Below are 25830 nucleotides of genomic sequence, written 5' to 3'. Positions count from 1 at the left end.
AGTCTCAAGTTTCTCTGAATGTTCAGTCTAAAAGAACCTCTTTTCTTCCCTACCCCTCTATCATCATCCTGCATCCAGTTTACTTTAGTCTTCAGAATGACTGAAATAAGCAGAGGAAATCTCTCTCTTCTAGGCAGTCATATCCCTTACAGCAGTGTCACACCTCAGAATAGTTCTGGTGCTTTTATTTGCTCACAGAAAGTACCTCACTGCTTTGGCTCTAAAGTGCCAGACTTAGAACTCTTCCATCTCTTTGCTCACAACTAGGTTAATAATGATTCATACGGTTATCACTATCTCCATAGGAATGGTTGCGTTTCTTCCCTACCCACTCTAGTCACAACCATGTCTTCCTGTAACTTTGTATAAGCATTAGCAATCATCCCCTTCAGCAAAGTCATCTGAACTTATTTTGGGGCAGCTTTGGGCCCTTGGCTCTTCCAGTGAGGATGTTTGGCTGGCCATGGGAAAGAGGAAGCTGTAGTTCAAGGACCAGTAGAGTGAGACAAAGACAAACCTGCTAGTTCTTAGCAGCTATTGCAGAATGCAGACTGGAACCCTTAAATTACCTTAATTAGCATCCTCAAAAAGTGTCTTTGTTTAAACTAGCAATGTCCTATGGTGCTCCCATAATACTAGAGCCACGCCACACAAACATCGCTAAAGAAAGGAGTTCAGAGCTACGCATGTTCCATGCAGGCTGTTTAGTTCAGCAAAACCAAACAAAACACTGGCTCATGGATTTTAAACATGTTTGTTTTTTCTAGTCTCCTCAAGCTAACCCAGAAGACAAATACTCTCCTCTTGCTCCTACATCCTGTTAAGTAACAGAAGAAACTCTGGAGATTAGTCATTGCTAGAACCTTCAGCAAAGGAATCAACTGAGACCACCACAAGCGACAAAACGGAAATTCAGCAAACGTTTCCATAAAACTAATCTAGTGCTGCTTGTATCCTCCTCCTCATCCCTTTTGCATTTAACTCATCACCTTTTCATTTAACTCATCACTTTACAATTCAACTCTTCAGGCAGAAAATTTTTCAGGGGCAGGGGGGGGAAGAAGGGAGGTGCAGGGAATAAAACACTTTGCCATTTGCGCAGCAGGAATGTTTCTTGGAAGAAAAACAGAGGCTGTAGCCAAGGAAGCTGAAGATCCCACAAAATCCAGCTGAAATTGAGGCAAGATTCTTCATAAGTTGAATTTACATACCAGGACAAGGTGAGGGTAATCCCGACACATCTTTATGATTGAGGAGCATGCATGCCTTCTCACATTCTTCACTGCTCGAGTTCTAGGAGCCTGGACAGACATAACAAACTTCAATGCAACAAAACAAAAGTTCAGACAAATGTAGGGTATCTTCAAGAGACAAATGCATTGCATACAGTTTTCTGCACTGTTGAGTACAGATCAAAAAAGCATTTCCACACCCCCCACCCCAAACAATCATGCAACAATTTCCTCTGGAGCAGCAGCCAACTCAAGAAGCCCATGTTCGAACAAGCTGTACTCAGGAGCAAGGATGCGATGGATCCTACTGTTTCGAGACTCCAAGCACTCCCTAGGTAGCTGGCAGCTTTACAACCATCCTTCACAGCCACATATACCAACTACTGAAGAATACCCACAGCTAATGAAGGGATTTCACTCTCAGGAAGGCCAGCATAGACCAGGGGACTAAGTGCACTGGCCTTAGACTACGCCTGTGGCCTTCTAAGTTTGTGAGCCAAAGCTTAGTAGGCTGTGTCAATGAAGAAGAGATCAGTTATATCTAGACTTCCCAGCCCTTTCCAGGAGCATGACTATACTTCAGAAGCCTACTACAGTGCAGTATGCAGACTCAACATGCTCTCAAATAGAGCATGATTTCATTCAACTGTTATAGCTCATTAGGAGATAATAATTCAGACGTACCTTACTTTCTTCTATAACTTCAAAGGTAACTGAAGCAAACAGCTGTGAGAAAAGGGAGGAAAAATCCAAAAACTCACATCATTTGTTAATATCTAGCACTCACGTGTTTTGAACTCAAGGAACAGATCATAAGACTTTAGTGCAATTTCATTACAGTCAGTGAAGAACCCTTGACTAAGTTGAAAGATGAATCATCAGCACAGCGAGGCCTTGAAATAAAACATGGTGTTTATTGGCCAGAGCGTGCACTTAATGTTAAGATTTAAGGCTAGGAACTGCAAGATTTGTGTTATTTGACATTGTTTCTTCTTGAACAAGACTCAGTCTCAGTTTTTCTGGTCTTTAACACAAAGGATAGTCCTTCCCTGACAGTAATGCCAAGAGGATTAACTCCTGCAGTTCAGTACAAGGGCCTTGCACCACAAAAAGCCTACCTAATTTTAGCATGGTCTGCAAGTACCTACCTTGGAAAGTACTTGCGGTAGGTATTCTGGTCGGTAAGTGACAAATGGGAAGAGAGCAGAGACATTGGTGAGCACGCAGGACAGGATGAGAGGATCCTTTGTTTCAAAGTTAAGGACAAGCTGCAGCAGATCTATGCCATCATTCACTGGGATTTCCTACAAAGGCAGCAAAGGGAAAGAAAGGAAAGAAAAAAAGGAGGCAACACTCAGTACTTCAGCCTGTAGCACACATCCTACAACTCCTAGAGCTAGGCCACGGAGCTGCTGCTATCATATCAGGCCTCTCAGCTGAACACAACTGTTCTCAAAGCAGAAAGAAAAGCAGTAGAAACCTCAGTTTAACTGTGTGCTATGTGCACTTGCTGAGGGAAAAAGGCCAGCAGCATTGCCATTGTTGGTAGGGCAGTCTTGAGATGTCAATCTCAAGTCCCCATACTATTGCTTGCACCTCTGGGAAAGGCAAATTTCCTCTCTCTCAGTTTGGCTCCCAGTTCTCCTCTTGACTCTGTCCAACAGATTCCATGCTTAACCAACTATATCAACTCATATAATTATTTTAGTGTGATTAGAATGATGAACTAAAGTGCATGAGCAGCCTAATCTAATAAAAAAATCAAGTCAGTCTCCATCAGACTGAGAAAAAAATGCTTTCCTTCTGATTTGCCTGCTGTTGAACAAAAAGCAGAGAGAAATTGCTTCTGATCTCATACTCCCTGAGCAAGAGTTTCTCTCATTTAGTTAAAAGTAAAAAAAAATAAAATTAAATAATAATAAAAAAAAACTAATCAGGGGATAATTAAAAAGAATAAACGTAGGAAATTTCTGCTTAAGCAGTCCTCTTCTCCTCTAGCAAGGCACTATGTCAAAGCATGCCACCTGAGCGCTCTCCTGTGACCTCTCATGGCATAGGGTCCAGGACCAAGACATGCTTGAGAGTAAGCCAGTATGAGTTTGGTCCCATCTAAAGAAGGGTCACTACTCCTCATGAGAATCACTCACCAATCAATCTGGGTTTTTGCGTGGAGGTAACCGGTTACTACAAACTTTTCAAGGACAACATAGCTGAAAAAACCCACTCATGTCAACCCAGAACAAGCCAGGAGAGCAGGCAAGAGCATCTGATACACATACGTCTTTATCCAGGGTTCGAAACATCTGGCTGATGACGCTCTCTGAGAAGAAGGTCATGGCATCCCACTGCACAAAGGATGGAGAGAAGATGGAGCAGAGACCTTCGCCTGTCTTAGCTGAAAGGAAGAGAACACTGGAGCTCTCACCATGCTCCTCCCTGCATGCACAACAGCAGGCTGATAAGCTCCCGTGCTGCAACATCTTAGCACTCACAAGTATTTTGGTCAGAGAGCTCTCCCTGCAGATGCTTGGCAGGGATGCACCAGGAGCAGTTAAGGTACTCCCGTGTGATTTGCCTCATTCAAGTGAAGGCTCCCAAGACATAAGTCTGACCTTTGAGATACTACAGGGAGCAACACCACCAAATCACAGAAGGGAAACGAAAAGGAGGGAGACCACATGCCCAGACTCAGCACTGCAGGCAAGACTGCCCTCGGCGTGACTTTGTGGAGCACAAAGTGGCCTTCCTTCACAGGAAGAAAGCAAGGTGACTGACAGAGGGATTTGCCAGACAGGCAGAACTTCCCTGGACAAAAATAATAAATATGTTATGGAGATAACAAGGCCCAAATAATTGTAAAATTGTATCAGAGGGACAGCTGCATCTGTTGTGCAGAGATTTGGGGGAGGGAAAGGAGGAGCCAGGGGCTTTACATTATCTCTTCCATAGGTAGACTGCAGAGGGTTAAATTTAGCATAGGGTGGGTTTGATTTGATTTTGCTTTTAACTTGCAAAGACCTTAAAAGCCTGAAAACCTAGTGTTGAGTCTTGGCTCTCCCTTAAAAAAAAAGAAAGTAAAAGGCAAGGAAGTTTCTTCTTGGCTTGAATTAAAAAACAAATCCCATATCTCTATTTTTTTTCAGGTAACTTACAGTTCATGGGTCCAGTATCAACAGGAGCTGTGAGTTGGTACTTCAGCCATTCACCAGCCATTTGGAAGCCAGTTCGAGGGTCCAGACGACAAGCCATCCTCATCACCTCTCCTTGCTGGGCTCGGAAAGCTGCAGTGAAAAATCAGACACCATGCAACAAGCCAATGCTGCAAATGCTCCCTTCCCCAAAGCTCACCTGCAGCTTTGCAGACCTGGGAACATTATGGACTGCTGCTCTGGCAACAGCTGTGTAGTAAGCTCAGATATGCAGTCAGTAACTAGGTGTAACAGGATGGGCAATTTTGGAAGCAATTTAAATGGACTAAAAAATGATGGATTAACATAAAAAGAAGTGCAATTAAAATGCAATATGAATTATGAAAATCTATGCTAAACCCAGATTTACTACAATTAAGCCTCCATTTTTCAATAAAAAAAGTCTTCAAACTATACACGTTTGCTGCTTACAAAGCACCTTGAGATACTGAGATAGAAAAACAGCATTAGGTAACTACCACTTCAGCTAAACACACTTTTTCTAGATCTAACCCAGTTCAGATTCTAGGTTGACAAACTAATGCGAACTCAAAAAACCCAAAGAAGTCCTGTTTTCAATTTCAAAGATATTAAAAGCGACGTACAGAACAGGAATTTAATTTGTTCCAAGATATTCCAGTACATGACCACACAAAAGAATCAGCTCTGCTGACTACAGATGCAACTTGCATTGTTTAAAAAAGTTGCTTTATCAAGTAGTTTTATTTTGTGTTTCAAATCAGTTTTATTTTCTTATATATGTAATACCTTCAATATAATTTAACTCCCTAAAACTATTTCAAATTCTGGCGTTGTACATTTAGCTACTTTTTGATTTCCACCCAAACAGATTTATTACAATAAGTAAAAAATAAACTATCTAATAAGCAATAAAAAAATGCAACACTTAAAATCTTCAAACATAAATGTAAAAAGTAAGAATTCAAGTAATTTATTAAGTATATCCTGCCAGCCACCAAGTGAGTGCCAAACTATACCAGCCAGTGAGAATCAACCTTGGTTTTGGGAAGTAAAATACAAAAAGAAAGAAAAAATAAAATTATTAATATCCAGGGTTTCCTGTTTGCTGGTTTAAGATCGTGATTAAATTTAGCTATTTTAATTGCTCAACTCTAGCTATTAGTACTGAACCAGAAGCTTCTTAGCAGGGCCAAGACAGATTTTCATTTTGGAATGACATTTAAAGTCTTTTGTAAGCTGCCTTCATCTCCTAACCTAAGCAGGACTCCAGGCTGTTTCATCTCCTCCTCTAGGTGACCAAGAGGCACATTTTCTTTGACATTAGGTAGCAAATGCTACTAGGCCACCTACCTGGCCAGCAAGCAAAATAATAGCAAAAAGCAAGTAAAATGAAAATGCCTGAGCTGCCACAGGAAAATCCTAAATTAATTTAACTCCAAGATCCAGGCTGAAAGAGTCAAGACACAAATGGAAGCTGCCAAGCCAACATGACAGGCTCCAAGCTCAGTCAGCAACTGAAAGTAAGAGGAAACGCACAAACAGCATCCAGACAGGGTGAGGGCAACTTACAGTTGAAGAAGGCATTGAAGTCCTCATCACTGTCAAAATCAAAGCGGGAGTATTCACAACTGGGGCTGTCTGTTTTAGAAGGAAAGCCCACCTGGAGACAGAGCGGACAAGGTCAGGAAGGAAGAGAAGTCACCCATCACAGCTAACACCACCTTCAAGGAGATGAAGACTGAAGGCAAGGAGCAGACAGTAAAATGTTGAGATAGAGCTGTTTGCTCAGCGGCCTGGAGATCGTGTCTCTGGCAGACACTATAAAAATGTAGTTTCTCCCCGACGATCCACAGGCCGTGTTCACCTAGGCACCTTCTCACACCTATCTGGCCGCAGTTCCCACATACCTTCACTAGGTTGGTCATAGATGCACGGAGATACTTGGGAATCATAGCCAGCAACAAGTGGTCGCGAGACAGAACTTCGTGCCGAAAGAGGGCTCCCCATGTGATCTGGGTGGAAGAGCGCAGAAACTGGGGGGAGAAGAGAGAAAAGAGGGGAGCAGAGAAGGATTTCAGTGCTGGAATCTCCACTGCTACCACTAAGTGTTGCTATCAGAAGGCAATAGCAAATTACACTGACTATTCAGTTGAGGCCAAGGCACCTTGCAGGCACAACCAAAACTTCCAGAATGCCAAAAGTCTCTAAGTAAATACTAGGGCTGATTGCAAATTCTGCACTTTCTACTCAGCACCTCTGTGTCAGGCACTGTTCCTAATGGGGTGGCAACGGAGGAGAAACCACTCTGCCTTCCAGGTTTTCAGCTGAAATGGAGAGCCTGGAGCGCAGTATTTGGCAGCTGAAGTTCTGCAGTCTTCCATAGCTTAGGTCAGTTACGCATTCTCACATTCTTACACAGACATACATGAGACTTTCAGCCCTTTACATACCTGGCTGGGATGGGTTGTGAAGGCTAAAAAAGAGTCAAGGTATTTTCCAAAGTTGGCTGGCGTTTCCACATCAGAATCTGAGCCCTATTAGGAAGACAAACAATTTCAGACAAAATACTAACTCTGTGTCACGCTGGGCTCACAAGTGGTACGTCTCTGGGTAAAGCAGGAGCACTACATCCAAGGCCATAGACCGTAAAGGAGCAGAGACAGAAACACTGAACAACTGTGATTTTTTCTGAAACCAGTGTAGCCTGAGGAGTAGCAAGTTCTGCTGACCAGCCTGGGGGTGCTGGAGACAGCACAACCCTCATTCAAGAGAAAAGGGTGACTTCTCAGATACTGGAGTTCCGTTAAAACCAAATTCGTAACCGCTGCTGCTGCTGCCATGAGTCACAATTTTACTCCTATTGGGTCAAGCCCACCCAGCAGTACCGAAGTGGAGCAATTCGCAACTGCAGACTGAAGAATTTCACAAGCAAATACACACAGATGATTTCACTCCCATTCCTCCAAATGTTTCCTGCATTTAACGTATGGACATCTCTTACCAATAACTTTCTCGGAAGTTTGTCAGGAAAATAAGTTTTGCCCGGAGCCATAAATTCAAGGTTCTGCTGCTCCTCACTAACCACTGGTGCCCTCAAGTTCCCTGGTCTGGAGCTGTACAGCTCAGTGCTGCCCCTCCGGAGTGAATCTGGATGAGAAGACTCAAATCCCCATCTCATTACTTCATTACAGACTAACAGCTCCCACTGCCTAACAGCAAGTGAACTCACTGAAAGTAATAACACACCCTTTGTTTGCTGTCTGTTCTTTTTAGGGATAAATTCTCAAAGGGTTTTTTTTTCCTTTCCCTCCCTGTGAGAATTTACTTTGCTCTATCACTTGCACAGGCTGGCTGCCTCAGTCTCCCCACAAACAGCACCTCTCAACAAGCCTGCCTTCTTTACTGTAGAAGCACTGTGCTGAATGAAGGGAGTGGGAATTCAGCAACCAGCATGGCATGCAAAGTATCAATGGGCATCTTCATCTCAACATTGACACAAAGCATCGAAAAGATGAACAGCAGGAACAAAACCTGTTTCTTCCTTCAGCTTGAGAGAATCTTGGTAGAAGAACAAACAGGTGTACTCTGTGAGTTATTTCTAATAGGGAAATTTAAAAGGCTTCCAACACAAGAGTAATTTCCTGGAGTAGTTTTTCTGTAGCAGTAGACAGCAAGAAACTTGACCAATTTTCAATGAAGCTTCAGCATTTTACAGAGGTTATAGGAGATGATTCTTGATGACAGCAGAGGCCTGGAATCAGTCAGGGTTCCTCCATTCTACATTCCTATGACTTGGCAGGATACAGTTATCCCACTTGCAAGCAGAGCCGTTTCTGCCTTTTCCAAATGTGTGGAGAGAACCCTACGGCTACCAAATGTGCAGAGAGAACCCTGGTCCTACCTTAGATCAGGGTTGCCTCACCCCAACCCTAAAAACTAGCCTTGCCAGGGTTGCTGTTGGTATTAGTAGAGACTTACTAGCAATGCACATAGCTGGCTGCCCAATGCGCACAAAACTTGGCAAAGTCTCTTCAAGAAAACATAGTGCTTCTCCACCAGGCCTTCTCCATCTGCTGTCCTGGGAATGAGGGGAGGGGGAAAAACAGGATCACAGTTACTCACGCTGTAGGTAACAGGCACACTGCATCTATCTTGTAGATAAAAAGACGACTGGAGCAATTTGATTTTATTGCAGTGGGATTTTCTTTACTATTATCAAGACGTACTGCTTTATTGGCATCTAAAACCTCTGAAATTGCCTCTCTGAAAGAGCCCCTCCTGATCAGTTTCAGGCTAAAAGAGAAAGCTGGGGAAGCTGTGATATTTACTCCACTTTGTCCTTCAATTACGGGATTTGAAAAAACTTCCAGTTTTTCAGGTTTTGCAAAAGAAATGGTGGGTTTGTTCTCTCCTAACCCAGTCCCAGCTTCCTGCAGTTAAGCACCAATATCTTTTGCAAATCACATCTACAAAGCCATTTGTATGCAGTTTCATGTGAAATTACAGCAGCAGGATGGTACTCACTGGGCAGCAGAGAGAATGTAGTGCATGGCAACGTCTCCAAACAAGACCATCAGAGGCTTCCGATCCTCCAGCTTACCCTATGTGTAAAATATGCCAAATGCCTCAATTAGAACGTAACTATTTATTCCATCTACACAACTATTTAATCCCATCTGCAAGTGACACTAGGAGATCCCCAGCTGTCCTTCCATCTGGGGAGGGGCTTACAGTCCACAAATGATTTCAGTAAAAACTTGCCAAAAAATCTAAGGTATTCCTGATCTCAAGAAATTTCCCCAAGCAATTCCACCACAGGAACTTTAAACCAAAAAACTGATCCCGAGACATTAACTCTTCTTCACAGCAGACTGGCTAGTTACTTAAAGGCAGCTGATAAACACGCAGCCTTGACACTAAGCTGCTTGTGAACGTATGGGTCAAATCACCTGTTTAGATCCTGCTGTCATTTCTCTGAGCTGCCAGATGACACAGCTGGTGACAATATTTCCCACTTCACAGTTGTAGAAAGTGGGGGGAAAAAAGTCAATAGGGATCTCCAAAACTGCGAGGAGGTGAGCACAGAAGTTGGAGAGGGTTCCAACAGCTGCTGTGTGTATTGTGCTGGCATGACATTCACGCTAAATATCATTAACATAAGCAGCCAAATTTGAATTTTGTTTCTTAAATAAAAGGGTAAAGATATCGTTGCTCAATCTGAAGAATTATATAGGAGAACAGGAGGAAGAAAAAGGAGAGCCAGAGGAGCTGAGGAGGAACAACTCACTTTCCTGCTGACAGCAATCAGGAGACACTCTGCTGCTCCTATTTGGAGCTCAGGCTCATTTAGGAGCAGACACAACATCTCCAAGAGCTTGCAGTTGTCTGCTGTGATGTGGCTCAGGGCCACCCAGTCAATGTAGCCAGCCAAGGTGTTGAGTGCTGCTACTCCCACGCGGCAGTTTGCCTGGGCCTGTGAACAGAGAGGAGGCAAGAGGTCAGAGCCAGAGAGAAACACCAATTCCCATCTAAAGCCGTCCACTCCCTGGAAGAACAGTACCAGGAACCACCCTGAGAGAGTGAGAGACTTGGACCCTTCTGCTGCCACCCGTCACTTCTCTCTTCTCAAGGAGTTTGTATTATGGGTGAACAAATCCATCTGTAAATGAGAACTGCAGGTAATAGGCTCCAAAGCCTGGGAAAAGCCTAGTTCTAAGCAATCTTGGTCTTAAGAATGACTAATGCACTAAATCCCACATAGCTCCACTCACCTTTGGCTCCTGAGCCAGATCAGTCTTCTGAAAAAGAAAATAAGAGATGGTAAGTGAGTAGCTACAGCACACGCTTCCACCCAGCCACTGCTGGACAGGCTTATTCTCGAGAACGCAGCCAGAAGCAGCTTCACAGAACAGCTCCCTAGTGAAAGTGGCTGCAACACAGTCTCCTGCTCAGGACATTGCTGCAGCCATCAGAACCACCTCTGCAGCCCCCTGACAAGTAAGACAACAGGACTTTGAATTGCAGGTTAAGCTGCAATTTCCTTCTCATCCAAAAGATGACACTCCAGCCAGCAGGCACCAGGGAGACACAGGGGACAAGAAGGAAAGGCATTTCAGTGCTTCCTGGAAGCTTCCAGGGAAGAAACTTTTGACCTTTTAGAGCATCTCACATCCAAAAGCCAGACTCTGAAAGATGCTGGTGGCTTTTATGTACCCAGATTGATGTCTGAAAAGGGTGATTTGTCCATGGTCAGAAAGGCAGCTGGAGAGCAAGCTGGGGCAAGAGCTTACAGCCCGACTCCCAGTTCCAAACACTTAACAGCAGCAATGCATTGCTTGCACCATCTCTTTGACTAATGCAAACTAGTCTCTCAGACACTCAGGTTTTATTTCTTTTTCAGATGCAAAGACACCACAAGCATTTCTTTCCGCTGCAAGGTTTTGGTTTCGAAACTCTGTCCATCAATGTATTCAGTGCAGTAATTTTAAGTTAATCTGGTTGTGTCCCAAACATTTAACTGAGCCACCATAACAGAACTACATATTTATAAGCACTGCAGATTATTATGATCTTGGGCAACTGTCCATCACCTCCCTCAGTCTCAGTGTGCAGGCACATAACTGAACACCCAACCCTCAGAATTTACCCTGTGCACAAACACCCCAAAGATCTGCTAACCTGTGGAGTGGTGAGGACTTCTTGTTCCTGGGGTGCTCCAACCTTGCCAATCAGAAAGATTCCACCATTAGCAGAAGCAGCCACACTTCAGAGCCTCAAGCATTGCAATTCAAACCTTACCTGGAAATGCATTTCAACCAGACTACAAAATGCACCAGGGTCTCCCACCCACCACCATGAAGTGCACAGAGAACTGTCTGCTCTACAGGTGGGTTTGTTCAGCCTGTCAGTTTATCAGGAAAGTGAACAGAAATCAGGTAGGAGAGGGTTTTTTCACTGCCTCCCAGTTTCACATTCAGTGTAACTCTGGATTTTAATTCACAGAAAAAAAGAACAAGAGATACACCTAAGCAACTTATTTCTAGATTGGTTTCTCAATTGTGCTTCATTCTCAAATCCACTTCCTTCTCACAGGAACAGACCGGGGTAGAGACTTGCCTTCACCATCCATCTTGACCAACCTGCACATCTCTGACTCTAGGTAAGAATTCAGGAAAGAAGGCTCTTTACACAAAAAGGAAGAGCATTCCTCACCACAACTTGACAAAAAAGGGCTTCCTGACCTGAGCTCTCGGAGAAAAGGACTAGAGAGGCCCAGAGGCAATGCTGAGACATCAAAAACTCATGCATTTTGGTGCATCACCACAAAGACACCACTGCAGCATAAGAGAGCAGATGCAAGCCCAGGATGGCATCTCTTTACCACTGTGTGTTATGTAAACTACCCCAAATCTACCCGTTTCTGCCACAACCACACCTTCATTTTGCTGAGCCATACACCCCTAGTGTCAGCGGAGCATTCCAACAGTACGGATGAGGCACACATCCACTCAAGCCATTTACAGTAGCAAATCCAAACTATCAACACTAACCCTGTCAACCTTGTGTGTTCAGCCTCTGATCAGCACCGGCTTCCCAGGCCACAGCAGATCCCTACCTCACAGCAACGGATTTCAGACAGTTTCTGCACTTGCTTCCCAAAAAACTTGCGAGCTGTATCCCAATTCCTAAATGCCTCCAGCACTGACTGAAGCCAAGGAAAGGAGACTCTTACCATGCGTCTGTACTTGTTGACATTCTGCTGCAGGGTAGTTAGTAGGAAGCTGAAGATCTTCTCCATGTTCTGGGTGAGGGTTTGCTGGATATCTCGTCGCCGCTGGGTAGGCAGAGTTTGAAAAGTCACCACATCCTCTGCCAAACGTAGGAGGATGAACATCACCAGTTCCGTCTGAGTTTCCTGATGTCCCAAAATGAAACACTCCATCAGCACAGTTCAAACATTAAAATCTCTACAGGCTAGCTCAGAGATGCAGAGAGAAAGCGAGCGTACATGAAGATACAAGTCACACTTTGGGAAAACAAGACAGGAGGATGGCCCTCTCTGCTAAAATAATCTCCTAGAATAACTTAATCTTACAGGGATTTTTGAGTCCATCATCATCCTGTCTCACCTGACCATGAGTGAGTTAGGCTTTCCTCAGGATGATGGAAGACTGAAACCCATACTATGAGCAAGCAGAAGAGAACAGACAGATGTGTTTCATACCCCTTGCTTGGAGAGGGTATCCAGCTCCTTTAGCATGTCAGGCCAGTGCTGAGGCCATTCACGCTTGATCATCTCCACCACAATGCGAGACAGAACATCCTTAATGTGACTTTCCTCCTCCAGAATACTTTGAGTTCCCTGTGACAGAAGAGGGGCAGAGTTATGCAAAACAGCAAATATCAGACATTTATAATTCTGACCTGGGAAGCACCATGGTTGCAAATATTCTAAACCACACAAAATAAAGCCAACAAAACAAAACACAACATTGGGCAGCTCTTCATCCCAACTGCCTTGGATGACACTCCTACCCTCCCAAGCACCCATAGCTAGTGAACTCTAGGAACCAAAAGGATTTTCCTCAGAAGAAGGTCACTTGGTCACGAGAGCAATCACAACGACAGAGAAAACATGACTAAGATAATGACTTTAGTATTCTTGCAAAGGATAAGAACATCCATACTCACTGAACTTCCCCCTAAGAAAAGAAAAAGTACCTTATATATGTTATACAAGCCTCACAACTTCCTGCCATGTCAGGTGACATAGCTATTAACCTGACTACAAGACGGAGAAAAGCACTGGAACAACGAGGGAAGCACAGCAAGAAAGTAATGAAATGCAGAATTTAATTCAGGTCCTCTGTGCTAATTAACTGGAGTCTTTTTTCCTTTTGCTCCCACTTTCTATCTCCGAGTGAGAGAATCATGTTTCAGAGAACAGTCTGGAGTAGAAGATACTCACACTGGATATGAGGCCCATGACATTGTTCTTTAGATAGACTTTTTCTAGGCGAGGCATGTTGTTCCAGCGGAACCTGTTTGAAAGAGTTTTAAAAAACCAAAGAAAAGGAGAGAAACAAAAAGGACACCACGTCAAAACATTTATAAAGATCTCTGACTTGAGTCGCAATGAACCATCATTTCTCTACCTAAACTAGAGAGAGACACTATAGCTCACTGACTCTGCCACTGCCCAATCCCTTAATGAAAAGGTTGAGTTAAAACTGCTGCTGGCAAATGGGTATGCACCACTAAGGTCAACAGACATGAGAAGCAGCAGCAAAAGCACAAAGCATCAGGGCTGTAGAAGTGGCAGAGAGAGGAATCTCAGAACTGAACTAATACAAAGCCTCTTTGTTAGCATGAGGCTATTGACAGAGAACGCTGCAAAGACCTACTGATAACCCGGTGTGCTTATTTAGATCTTGCGATGCCAATGTGTCTTAGAACTCGGTGAATTAACCTTCCCAACCTGCCTGAAAGCCATTTTCTCCTCTCCTTCTTTTACAGAGAAGGAAAGAAACAGAGCAGGACAGCAACTGTCCTCTGCTGCAGAACAGACTCTCTGCGTCCCGAAAGTGCCTCCCTGAAGCAGGAGGCGCTGAAACGGGAGCAGAGCCCACGCCAGTGGCTGCGTGGCAGCGGGCCGGCACCTTTCCCTGGCGCAGGGGCACGGACGGCGGGACAGGCTGCCTTACTTGACCACATGTTCCAGGATCTGCAGGCCGAAGTGCCGGACGATGGCCGTCTGCGTCTTCTCCGCCAGCTTCAGCCCGCAGGGCACGCAGATGGGACACTTCTCCTTGAACTCCTCGCAGAACTGGGGAAGGACCGGGGACATGCACACGCAGTTACAACACAGGAGCGTGCATGGGGCGGCCAAGGGACGGCCGGTAACGGGGGGGGGGGGGGGGAGGAGGAGAGTGTGGCAGCCCCAACCCCTCGGGGAGCACGCGGCGGGGGGGGCCGCCCGACCCCTCAGCGCCGCGCAGGCGCAGCCCCCGCCGCCTTGCCCCCGCCTGCTGCCGACTCCCAGCGCCTCGGGGGCTGCCCGGAGCCGACCCACCCCCCCCTCTCGCCCGCCGGGCCCGAGCGGGCCCCGGGGCCGTGCGGACGGGGCACCCGCGTGGCCGAGAGCCCGGCGCCTCCCCTCCCCGGCCACGCACCTTGAGCGCCTCCAGGCGGTAGCGCTGCGTAGAGGCCGGGTCCATGATCACCGTCACCGCCTTCACCAGCTGCTCGCAGAGGCTGCTCACCTGCTCGGCGGACATGGCGATGGCGACGGCGGCGGCGGACCCGCGCCACCGGCCACCTACGGGCGAGAGGAGGGGGCGGCCGGCACGCGGCGCACGCGCGGCACCGCAGCGGCTCTGCGCATGTGCGGGGGGGGGGGGGGGGGACGGAGCTGGCGGGGGAAAGCGCATGCGCTGCGCACCATCGCGGCGAACCACACCCCCGAGAACTACAACTCCCGGCGTGCCCCACGCGGGGACTACAGCTCCCGGGAGAAGGTGGGGCGGGGTGGGGCGCTCCACCCCGCCGGTCGGTCGGTCGGTCAGTTAGTCGGGCGGGCGGCGGCGGGGTGATGTCGCGGGGGCGGGAGCGCGTGGTGGCCCTGGTGGACATGGACTGCTTCTTCATGCAAGTGGAGCAGCGCCTCGACCCGCAGCTGCGCGGCCGCCCCTGCGCCGTGGTGCAGTACACCGAGTGGCAGGGCGGCGGGTAGGTGCCGCCGGCGGCGGCGGGCCGGCCGTGGCCCCGGCCCCTTACACCCTTCCCCGCGCGGCCGGGCCCGCCCTGCACTGCCCTCCGTGTCTTGCAGGATCATCGCGGTGAGCTACGAGGCGCGTGCCTTCGGCGTGTCCCGCGGGATGTGGGCGACGGAGGCGCGGGCGCTGTGCCCCGACTTGGCGCTGGCGCGGGTGCCCCAGGCGCGGGGCAAAGCCGACCTCACCCGGTGAGCGGGGCCGGGGATCGGGCCGGGGGTGGCGGCGGCGGCGGGGGCCGCCTTACGCGGGGCGGCGCCTGAGGCTGTCCCCGCCGCCCGGCAGGTACCGGGAGGCCAGCACGGAGGTGATGCAGGTGCTGTCACGCTTCGCCGCTATCGAGCGGGCCAGCATCGACGAGGCGTACCTGGACCTGACGGGCAGCGCGCGGGAGCGGCTGCGGGCCCTGGCGGGGCGCCCCCTGGCGGCCGCGCTGCTGCCCACCACCTTCGTGCAGGGGCTGCCCGACGACCCCGGCCCCCAGCCCGGCGGGAAGGGTACGCACCGACCCGGCCCCGGCCCCGGCTCCGGCTCCGGGTGGCCCCGGCTCCGGGTGGCCCCGCGGGGCTTCGGCCGCCGGGGCCGGCGCTTTGCATACCGCGGCGGGGCGGCTCTAACGGCTTTGCCTGGAGGCCGCACAACGCAGCGAGAAAGGAGGCCAGTGCTGCCACCTCCGGGCCCCCTGTGCTGTCCCTCTGCCGCTCCATCGGTAACACTCCCTGTACATCAACAGAGGTAGAGGGTGGGCTGCTTTATCTCCCCCGAAGCAAGAGCATGGTAAATGGGATCTATGTTTTCCCCAATGAATGGCTTTCAGGGCACCCGCTTCTCATCCTTGCCGTTGGCATGCAGTTACAGAAGCATGTGGCTGTTGGCTGGGGCTGGCCGATGCTACCAGTCCCTTTGCTGGGCTCAGCAAGAAATGCCCATGTTGATCCCCTCTGTGTCCCTTTTCTAGAGGAGCTGCGGCAACGTGGCTTGCACGAGTGGCTGGCGTCGCTGTCTTTTGATAACCCTAATTGTCCTGACCTGCAGCTGACCATGGGTGCTGTAATTGTGGAAGAAATTAGGGTGGCTGTAGAAGCAGCCACCGGATTCAGATGTTCAGCTGGGATTTCGCACAACAAGGTACATCTGTAACACATCAACCTGATTTCTTCTGAGTAACAGAGTCAGAATGTGCTGTACTCTCCTACGCGCTCGTCTAAGTCTCCCATAGAAGATGAGCTGAGTGGGGAATGCAGCCATGTGTGAGCACACCTTCAGGGAAATTCCAGGACATCTGGGAAGGGGAGCAGTTTTTTCCTAGAGATGTGGCCTATGCAGTCAGCACTCAATTTACTGCCTGGATTCCTGGTGTACCCTAATGAGTTAGCTCACTAGGAAAAGTCCCCCAGGAGAGTTTTCTTCAGGAAAAAAATGAGAGCTTAAAGCAGGAAGCCTCCACCTTGAGTTTTAGGCAACAGTGGCTGTAGCCAGGGAATGGTTTGTACCGACACAAATTCTCAGCGACTTGGAGAAAGAATACCAGTTTGGGGCACTGAGGTGAGTCGGGTTGCTTTTCCTCTTTCTGGTCAATCAGTCTTTACCCCTGCTGGCCGTGCTTTGGGCGATGCTCAGCCAGCTGCTGCGAGCAGCCGCAGGAGCACTTCGTGCATGACAGCAGCTGCAGAAACAAACGGACTTTGATGCTGCAGCTATAGAGGGTTTCCTGCTGGGTGAAATGCAGGGTGGTTTACTGAGAGCACCTAGCACTCGTTTCATTCTTTGCAGAAAAGGTTTGTACCTAGAGAGGTGAGCTGGCTGTGGAAGCACTGTAGTGTGTTCTGCACAGCCACATGTAGGCTCTGATAATCTCTGCATTGTGCTTGCTGGTATAGATATACAGTTCTTCAGGGATAGCACAATACATCATAATTTCCTTATTCCCTTTAAAAAAAAAATGCTGGCATAGAAAATGGAAGCTGGGAGAAGTTCCTAGGGATAGCAGGGAAGTTCTCTGTTATTCTTGAATAAAGAGAGCAAAAAGGCAAATTGAACATCCTTCCACTGGAAATTTCTACACCAGTGATCTTCCTCAGCTAGCTCATTTCTGCCTCACAGTCTGCTCTAGTTTCAAGGTGAGCTGGTGCAGAACTAGCTCCAGTACCTGTGTACAGCTGGTAGTAGTTCCAGTTGTTTCTGCAGCAGTCTAAGGTAAAATTTATCTTCCTTAAGTTCCAAAGCATCCATTTAGTCTTTATCCTTTTCTTTTTTTAGTCAGAGCCTGCATTTTTAAAGTCATAACTGTACAGATAAGCCCCTTCTGCAAAGAATGAAACAAGTGCTAGGTGCTCTCAGTAAACCACCCTGCATTTCACCCAGCAGGAAACCCTCTATAGCTGCAGCATCAAAGTCCGTTTGTTTCTGCAGCTGCTGTCATGCACGAAGTGCTCCTGCGGCTGCTCGCAGCAGCTGGCTGAGCATCGCCCAAAGCGTGGCCAGCAGGGGTAAAGACTGATTGACCAGAAAGAGGAAAAGCAACCCGTGAGGTGCCCCAAACTGGTATTCTTCTTCCTCCAAGTCACTGGGAATTTGTGTCGGTACAAACCATTCCCTGGCTACAGCCACTGTTGCCTAAAACTCAAGGTGGAGGCTTCCTGCTTTAAGCTCTCATTTTTTTCCTGAAGAAAACTCTCCTGGGGGACTTTTCTTCCTAGTGAGCTGATTTGTTAGAGTACACCAAGAACCCAGCTGATAAATGAGACCAAATAATTGAATAGGCTATTTGGAAGCACCTGGAGGATAACAGCATGGTTTTTTCAAGAACCACTCGTGCCAAACTCATTTATGTACCCTCTTTGACAGCATAAGTGGCCTAATGTACAGGAGCAACTGCAAATGTGAGGTGTTGACCTTAAGGTTTCTAACACACCTCACCCTGAGTCACATAAGCTGATGATGACACCCTAGCAAAACACAACATGACTGAGGTTATCCGAAGAGCGTGCATCTAGCTGAAGAAAAATCTTGTTTTCCATAATGATTTTGTTCAGTGAGTTGCACTCAAATTGGGATGTTTAGAGTGGGATCCTAGCGGGATCTGTCTGAAGTCCGCTAAGAGCCAATATTTTCACTGAAGCCTATAGAGAGGGAACAGCTGTAGGAATTCAGGTGATGCGAAGCACAGATGGGGCTCAGGGCCTGGGCTGTGAGAGTTCTGGGAGGTGAAATTAGAGCTGAAAATTCTGGGCTTGGAAAAGCCCAGAAACAGTCTGAAATCACCAAGCAGTGCTTCTTATGCTCCTCACTGACTGTTTTTGTGGTTTATAGGAAGAAAGCAACCAGCAGGCTTTTGGCTAAGTCGCAGTAAGTCAGGAAGTAGCCTGGAGTTATTGTGGACAAGCAGCAGGATGAGTCAGTAATGTGAGTGCTCTTGTAGAAATGGCAAATCCTGTTTCAGCATGTGCAGATTAGAGAAGGTGTCAGAAAAAGTAAATGATTTCTCCCCATGAAGTCTCAGTGATTGGTTCAGCTTGTAGTACTTCTTTATGAACAGTGTGGGTAAACTTGGAAGAGTCTCCAGTGAAACAAGAATAACAATAATTGGACATCTGGAAAATGACTGGATATGAAAAGTTGAAGGGATCTACTTTGTCTAGAAAAGAGTGAGAACATATGTAAGCCTGTCAAACAGGCTGTTAATGAAGGTCATAGCTCAATAGGCAGGAAAGAAATTTTGCTTAGTTATAAGATGTATGGTAAAGCAGTGAAAGAGGAAGTTATTAGACTTGTTCAAAAAAAAAAACCCCAAACACCCAGCTAAACATATTTCAGGCTGGTCTGTGTATTCTTGATCCTGTGGTAGATTAGAGTGGGAGGGGAAGCTGTATAGCAGATAGGCTAGAGAAGATCCCTTCCAGGCTAGCAATTCTGTATTTTGCAGATTTCCTTTTGCAGCATTATGCTGCTGTGGACCTCGCAGAGAGAAGATTAAAATAGTGACGTTGAGGAAAAAGCAAGACAAATACAGCAGATGAAGGAGCAAGACATAGCGAGAGAAATAGCCTGGGGTGGGTTATGGGGATGCTCTGGAAGCTCTAGCATGCTTGCCTGATGGAAAACTAAGCCAACCAGAACAGGTGATAGACCTAGATCCCCTAAGCTGCCTGGAGCAGGAGTCCAGCCCTTTGCAGAGCTAGAAGTCTGGAAGCAGCAGTGCTTTCAGTGTACCCAGCCAGTGTGTGCCAAGTCCCAAGGTGGGTGCTACCTGGGACCAAACAACGGTGCAACGTGCATGTCCTTCCTAGCAGCTATTCCAAAGGCAGCTCTTAGAGGTGATGCAGCACAAGCCTTTAGGCAGAGTCACAATAAAGTCAGTGCAAAGTTTGTAATAACGGGGTTTCCACCCTATTCTGTGTTACAGACACTGGCAAAACTGGCGTGTGGGTTAAACAAGCCCAACCGCCAGACGCTAGTATCTTCGCGATTTGTCCCGCAGCTCTTCAGCCAACTGCCCGTCAGCAATATGTAAGTACTGGGGAGCTGCCTGCTTTTGTGCAGCTTGGGGCTCAGGCTGAGCTACTCTGTGGCAAGAGCATGTATTTGAAACAGTGGTGCTGTGCTTCCACAATCCAAGCTTTTATCAGGAAGAGAGCCCTGTTTGTCTTCATTGTTGTGGTACTTGCTCCTGTTGGTTTGTCATCATTGCTTGTGTGAGCAGAACTAAAGTGACTTGGGGGTAGGAAACTGTTCCTGGCCGCCTCAACAGAGAGCAATTTGATGCTAATTGATAGCAGCCAGCAAAGGCTTCAGCTCCACAGTAACTGCTCATCAATGCTTGTAAGAAATGGAGAGGAAATCCTGCCAGTCATCCCTCACAGCTGTGAGTGACAGTTCAGGAGGAGCATGCTGGGGAGCTCAAAGAGCCCACTAGCATCCTGTGGGCAGCCTTTCCCTGGGTAGAGCTGTGCTCAAGATGACTGCTGGGGTGCATAGGTGTAAGCCAGGAGCAACTGTGGGCAAGGAGGCTATAGCTGTGCCCCAGTGTGACAGAGCTGTGCTCCCAGAGAGCAGATGTGGTTTGGTTTTGAGCATCCACACTGTGCGCAAGTACTTTTCCTGGTGTAGGCACCACTGCTCCAGAGGAATGGATCCCTGGTCCTGTTCTCCAGACCTGCACTGCTGCTTTCTGCCTTCAGTGTCTCACTAGGGATGGAGAGGGGGGTGTGTGGGGAAGGGTCCTGTCTGTGTAGGAGGAAGCAGGGAGCGTGTGAGGCATTCTTCAGAGCATGGTTTGCGATCACGTTTTGAAGATGGAGCTGAGGGAGAAGCACTGAAACTGGGTGAACCAAGGAGCAGTGCCCACTTCAACTCCTATGGGTCCTTCTACTACGAGCGGAAGAGCTGTTATGTACCAAGTGTTCCCTTTTTGTCCTGCTAGTTCCTGACTGCTTCTAGCTGTCCTGATCTAGGGACAGCTGCTGCAAGAAGACTTGGCATAGTCTCCACACGATGCTTCATTTGTGTTCTGTCTTTCTCTTTTTCTGTCTTTCTCTGCCATAGCCGTAACCTGGGAGGCAAGCTTGGCACCGCCATCACAGAGATCCTGGGAGTAGAATACATCGGGCAGCTGACACAGTTCAGCGAGACAGAGCTCCAGACTCACTTTGGAGACAAAACTGGGTAATGATAAACCACTCGCCGCAACTTGGGTCTCGGCAGGAACTGAGACTTCCTTTTGGTCACAGGTTGTTCTGCTGTGATTAGGAAGGTTGGAAGGTAAAAATTCAGTGACATCTTTGAGAAGTATTGGTCTGGCAGGCCCACAGACAGGTTTCCAGACTCGCCTGCTCCCAAGCACACTCCCCAGGATAATGTTTTGCCTGTCAGCCAGCTCCTCTGCCTTCCTCTGCAGTGCCTAAGGATGGGGCCAAGCTGTGGAAGGGCTCCCTGCAGGCTGGGAAGCAGGCAGGCTTGAAAGTCTCATTACAGAGGAAATTACAAGGCTGGACTGGAGCCTGAAACACCACTTCTGGGCCCAGAGCAGCGGTTGGGGTGCCCTGCAGACTGGTGAACTGTTGCCACTTCAGGAGGAGTTGCGCTGACAGGCAGTTGTGGCCTGAAGGAAGCCTGCCTGTTCAGCTGCAACTGCAGAGCTGGGGATGGGAGGCAGAGTCACAGCTTGCACAGAGCTGAAGGCACAGCTCAGCAGAAGGCTGACTTGCTGCCCAGTGATGCCTGCCTGTCTGTGGCTGCCTTACCTCGTGCTTCCTCTGTGGCTTTCAGGTCCTGGCTCTATGACTTGTGCAGAGGAATTGAAGAGGAACCTGTCAAAAACCGGTACCTGCCCCAGTCCATTGGCTGCAGCAAGAACTTCCCTGGGAAGACAGCCCTGGCCACACAGAAGGAGGTGGGAGAAGCCTACATCTAGCACAAGGCTTGGCCTTTGCACTGGAGATGAGAACACTAAAAGCTGAGACTAGCTTGCAAAACCGCTGCTTTTCTGTGTCGCGGTGCTCTGAAACTCAGCCTAGGGGCTCAGTGGGAGGAGGTGGTTTGGGCCCCAGAAATTAGGGAAATCCCTGTTTGACAGAAACGCATTGACTAACTCCTGCACAAGGAGGTCCAACCTTGTTGTAATTTCCACGAGCAAAACTGTGGGCCTGTGCTGTTCAAAAGGTATTCACAGTGCCAAGCTTCAAGGGCTTGGTTGCTAGAAAGAACGTAACTAGCCCCAAGAAAGAGGGAGGATGCACCTTACCTGTTAGCTGGGGAGAGGTTCCCCCAGAGCTGTAGGGAGATGCAAAAAGAAATCCAGGGCAGGGGACTCAGATTACTTGGCAGTAGTAATGCTGCAGGACTTGTATGGTATCTACAATGCCTTGCCTCCGGTGTTGAATCCTCACCTGGGCCGATTTCTCCAGGAGTACTCCAGATACAGGGCCTTGTGATAGTCTGTGTCCATTCCAGTCTGATCCCCCTCCAGCATTCCCCGCTGTGCGGAGCGTTGCTCTGGCCTGGTGGCAGTCCTGTGAGCAGAGGCCCAACCTGTCTGTTACCGCTGTTTTGTCCAGGTGCAGCACTGGCTCCTGCAGCTGGCCTTGGAGCTGGAATCCAGACTGGTCAAGGACAGGAGCCAGGTAAGGAGGGGAGGCACGGGGACAGCATTCTCCCTGCTGGCCTTCAGGAAGCCACGCAGCGCGTTTGCACCGTGAGCTGTTTGCAGGAGGCTGAGGGTGGGTGGTGTGTGGTGGGGGAGGAAATCTGCTCACCCTCAGATGCGTGCCTGTCTGCTGAGGTGCCTCAAGCAAAGAGATGTGCAGGAGCCCAGCCAGGAAGGATGGTTTCACCCCAGAACACTGCAGGGCTAAGGACGGTCCTTGTCCTGTGCTTTAGGATGCAGGGACCTAAAAGCCACTGCACCTTCATCCTGCCGCACTGCTGCTCCCTTGCAAGCCCTTTGCTGATGCAGCTCTGCCTGTGCTGTGGGCTGTGAGAGGAAGTGATACACTCAAATCCGGATAGTAGACTGCAGGCCAGGGTGAGATTAATATGCTAGCTTCATCGCTGCTGGGGGGCCAAGAAAAGGTGTGCAGCTGCCTTTGAAGGAAAGCAAGGACTAACTGCTTCCCATCCTGTGTGGCACAGCTGTACAAGCACTTGCTGTCCTGTATCTCATCCCTTGGACATCAGGCCAGGCAGGACAAGCTGCCATCTCTCACACAGCATCATCGGAAGGTGGTAGCTGATAGTACAGGGTTCTGGGCAGCGAGACGGTCTCCTCGGCCTTTCCTGCTCTTCCCTGCAGGTGTCGCCTGAAACACAGCTACCTCTTCTCTCTGCAGAACCACCGAGTGGCCAAGCAGCTGATGGTGGTCATCCGCATGCAGGGAGACACTCGGGTGTCACGCTTTTGCGCTCTGTCCCGCTATGATGCCCAGAAGATGTGCAGCGATGCCTTTGCCCTCATCCAAAACTGCAACATGGCTGGGGCTCACCAAGCGGCCTGGTGAGTGTGGGAGGAAGTGGTTCATGTCCCCGACGGGTTGTTCTGCTGTGGGAGGTGCAGGATGAGCCAGGGACCTGACAGAAAGGAACGAGAGTGTTATGCTGACTGGCAGGAAAAGTGATCCCCAGCACACACACAGCAGAGCACAGTGACCTCTGCTTGTTAGCGGTAGGACAGCTGTGAGAGCCTGGCCTCTTCTTAGCCCCACATCTGGTGAGACACTTCTGACTTCTATACTTGGAGCTGATGATTGCTACTGGCAGGGGGGTGTCCAGCTGGAGCGAGGCAGTCTTTGCCCTGCTGGGCGGGAGAAGCTAGCTAGGCCTTGCTGTCCTCCCCTAAGGACAAAGGTGCTTTTTGGGAGGAGGCCATTGGGGCAGGAAGGAAAACTAAGGTGCACAGCTCCCGTATTCAACATTCCTTCCTTCCTTCCTTTCTCCTGCTCTGCAGTGAAGGCTGAGGCATAGTTAAGGCAAGAAGGTCCTGTCTGTTAGGCTCTGACAAGGCTGCTGCTCCCTTGAGGCCCTCTCACCTTGCCTGGGAGTCTCACAGCAGTTCCAGCCTGTGGTGGACTGAAAGTCCAGGCTGGCAGCCGGCTGCCCCTGCTCCAGTGCCCTTTCCTTTGGGAAATGCTGTTCTGGGAAGAGGCTTCCTGCTCTGCCCAATGCAGTCTGCTATGTCTGTGAGACTGTTCTGGAGGCAGCAATACTAACATTTTGTCAGAGGAAACATCTCTCCCACCCCTTGCCAGATACCTGGACTGCAGTTCCCCTGTCCCCTGCCTGTGAACATTTTCTGTTGCTTAAAGTCTTACCTCAAAAGACTTCTTGCTTCCCAGGCCGGTGTCTGAGCTGATGTTGGTCTGTCCTTTGCAGGTCTCCACCACTTATATCGGTGCTTCTCTCGGCAAGCAAGTTCTCGGAGCCTGCCACGCTCCTCTCTGCAGGCATTGCCACCTTCCTGACGAGCGATACCCAGCCTGATGGCACTGCCACTACCAGCCAAAACACCACGTCTTCTAGGAGGCCCAGGGTCAAGTTCTTCAGGAGCCCAAGCAAAGACAGTCTTAGGCAGAAGACAGCTAATGCTATTGAGTCATTCTTCCAAAAGGCGGCAGAAAGGCAGCAGTCACAGATGGCGGAAGCAACCAGCCTGCCCGCTGCTACCACTGCAGAGTCACCTGTGCCCAGCTCCCCAGAGCACCAAGAGAGAGCGAGCGTTGGACTTGCCTCTGTGCAGTGTGACCTGGAGTCCCCTGTGAAGCGGAGTCCCAGAGATGGGAGCCCTACTTCTCCTTGCAAGAGGCTTCCCTGTGAGAAGTCACTGTCTGATGTTACACAAACACCCTTGACTCCACCCAGCTCCAGGACCCTTCTGAAATTAGAGCCAGCTATGGAAGGAAACGAGCAGAATTTGCCACCCTCTCCTGAGCTCGACCCGCTCCCTCCTGCCTCGCCGGGGGACCAGCAGCGCTGTGAGAAGTGCGGCCAGCTGGTCCTGGTGTGGGAGTTCCCAGAGCACATGGACTACCACTTTGCTCTGGAGCTGCAAAGCTCCTTCCTGGAGCCCAGCGCTCCCACAGCTCCAGCAGCAGCTCCCAGCCCAAAGGCTGCAGCTTCCAAGTCTCCTGTCAAGGCAAAGAACAAGCCCAAGACTCCAGCAGGATCTAGTGCAAAACGACCCAGAGAAGGTGTGACAAGAACTTTAGATTTTTTCTTTAAGCGCTTACCTCCTTAACTCCCAGCCACCCTGGGAGTTTTTAGATAGATAATCAGTGTTTTTAAAGAATAAGTGTTTTTAAATACAGTTAAAAGTTTTTTATACTGCCTGTCAGGTTTTAATGCAGAAAAGTCTAATAAATTATGTCTACCCCAAGTCTAAGAGGAAGTGGAACTCCTGAATTGCGTATGATGCTTAGTTAGCTGGTGGCAGCTAGCTTGCTTCTGCCTGCTTGGTGCTACCAGAAGCTGCATCGTACTCTCAGCTACACCTCCTGCCATGGGTACTTCCATAGCATCCCTGCTCAGTAATTCTGTTCCTACAGCTTTCTGTTCCTACTGTAAAAGCCGGCAACGTAAGCACAGTAGCTTACCCCAGGGAATCACTAGCCAAGCCTAGGCTTGAACCCCTATCCAGTCACTTAGGATGAAGCCTTCACCTCATGGCAGTTCTCCTCTGGCTGCAGTTGCAGGCCTTACCCTTACTGTATAATTTATATATGGTAGCTTAGCCCTGTGGTTCCTTCTCCCCTCTCCACCTGGAAGACACTTATTTCCCCCCGCCCCAGGATTTTTGTTATAGACGGTTTGGCAATTCTCTCTGTGTAGCAGTCCATTGCGTGATGCTTATCACCAGCTCTGGAGCGCACAAGAAAGACTGCTCCCGTCAAATAAGATTTGAGGAAGCTCGAGCTGCACGGGCGTACTTTTTGTTGGGCCTTTTGAAATCTCAGTACCAGTTCCTGATAATTGCTACTGACACATAAACTGCTGCTAGAGTCCTCATGAAAGGAACAGCAAACACGCCAGAGTCACACAGCCCTCTGTGAAAGCTTTCCTCCGTCGCAGAAAGAAGATATAACCACATTTTTCCTCCTCTGGGTGATACTACATGCAACTTGATGACAGGTATCTGTTTTGATCGTGCTCTGCCGAATGACTTGTTCA

General features: G+C 48.9%; 2 protein-coding genes across 4 annotated transcripts in view; one reads left to right on the top strand and one right to left on the bottom strand.

Moving 5' to 3' along the window:
- XPO5 (exportin 5) overlaps positions 1-14679 on the bottom strand; it is a 29987-nt gene extending 15308 nt beyond the window's left edge. Inside the window, exons 1-18 of one of the 3 annotated variants that reach the window (XM_050893469.1) lie at positions 14575-14679; positions 14107-14228; positions 13371-13443; positions 12627-12764; positions 12135-12317; positions 11081-11122; positions 10174-10200; positions 9690-9875; positions 8927-9003; positions 8381-8480; positions 6853-6936; positions 6310-6435; positions 5972-6062; positions 4385-4513; positions 3512-3627; positions 2381-2536; positions 1917-1958; positions 1212-1319 (exon numbers count right to left, since the gene is read on the bottom strand). In XM_050893469.1, the coding sequence (XP_050749426.1) occupies positions 1212-1319; positions 1917-1958; positions 2381-2536; positions 3512-3627; positions 4385-4513; positions 5972-6062; positions 6310-6435; positions 6853-6936; positions 8381-8480; positions 8927-9003; positions 9690-9875; positions 10174-10200; positions 11081-11122; positions 12135-12317; positions 12627-12764; positions 13371-13443; positions 14107-14228; positions 14575-14679 (1905 nt within the window). Of the gene's footprint in view, positions 1-1211; positions 1320-1916; positions 1959-2380; positions 2537-3511; positions 3628-3681; positions 3688-4384; positions 4514-5971; positions 6063-6309; positions 6436-6852; positions 6937-8380; positions 8481-8926; positions 9004-9689; positions 9876-10173; positions 10201-11080; positions 11123-12134; positions 12318-12626; positions 12765-13370; positions 13444-14106; positions 14229-14574 lie in introns of all 3 variants that reach the window. The other 2 variants (XM_050893471.1, XM_050893470.1) reach the window with 2 other exon arrangements.
- Positions 14680-14993: 314 nt separating this feature from the next.
- Positions 14994-25052, top strand: POLH (DNA polymerase eta). The gene is made up of 10 exons (XM_050894158.1): positions 14994-15130; positions 15231-15365; positions 15460-15671; positions 16133-16302; positions 19580-19683; positions 20719-20838; positions 21442-21565; positions 22230-22295; positions 23001-23164; positions 24040-25052. The coding sequence occupies exons 1-10, from the start codon at positions 14994-14996 to the stop codon at positions 24899-24901; spliced, it is 2094 nt and encodes a 697-aa protein (XP_050750115.1). The 3' UTR covers positions 24902-25052.
- The last annotated feature ends 778 nt before the right edge of the window (positions 25053-25830 follow it).

The sequence above is a fragment of the Gymnogyps californianus genome, chromosome 3, assembly GCF_018139145.2.
Source record: "Gymnogyps californianus isolate 813 chromosome 3, ASM1813914v2, whole genome shotgun sequence".
Classification (NCBI taxonomy): domain Eukaryota; kingdom Metazoa; phylum Chordata; class Aves; order Accipitriformes; family Cathartidae; genus Gymnogyps; species Gymnogyps californianus.
Note: the sequence above shows the minus strand (reverse complement) of the source record. Positions and strands in the feature narration are given on the sequence as shown.

Coding starts and splice junctions, on each gene's coding strand:
- POLH (XM_050894158.1), top strand. CDS start 14,994: ATGTCGCGGGGGCGGGAGCGCGTGGTGGCCCTGGTGGACATGGACTGC. Junction 15,131..15,230: donor ACCGAGTGGCAGGGCGGCGG/GTAGGTGCCGCC, acceptor CGTGTCTTGCAG/GATCATCGCGGTGAGCTACG. Junction 22,296..23,000: donor TGGTCAAGGACAGGAGCCAG/GTAAGGAGGGGA, acceptor TTCTCTCTGCAG/AACCACCGAGTGGCCAAGCA.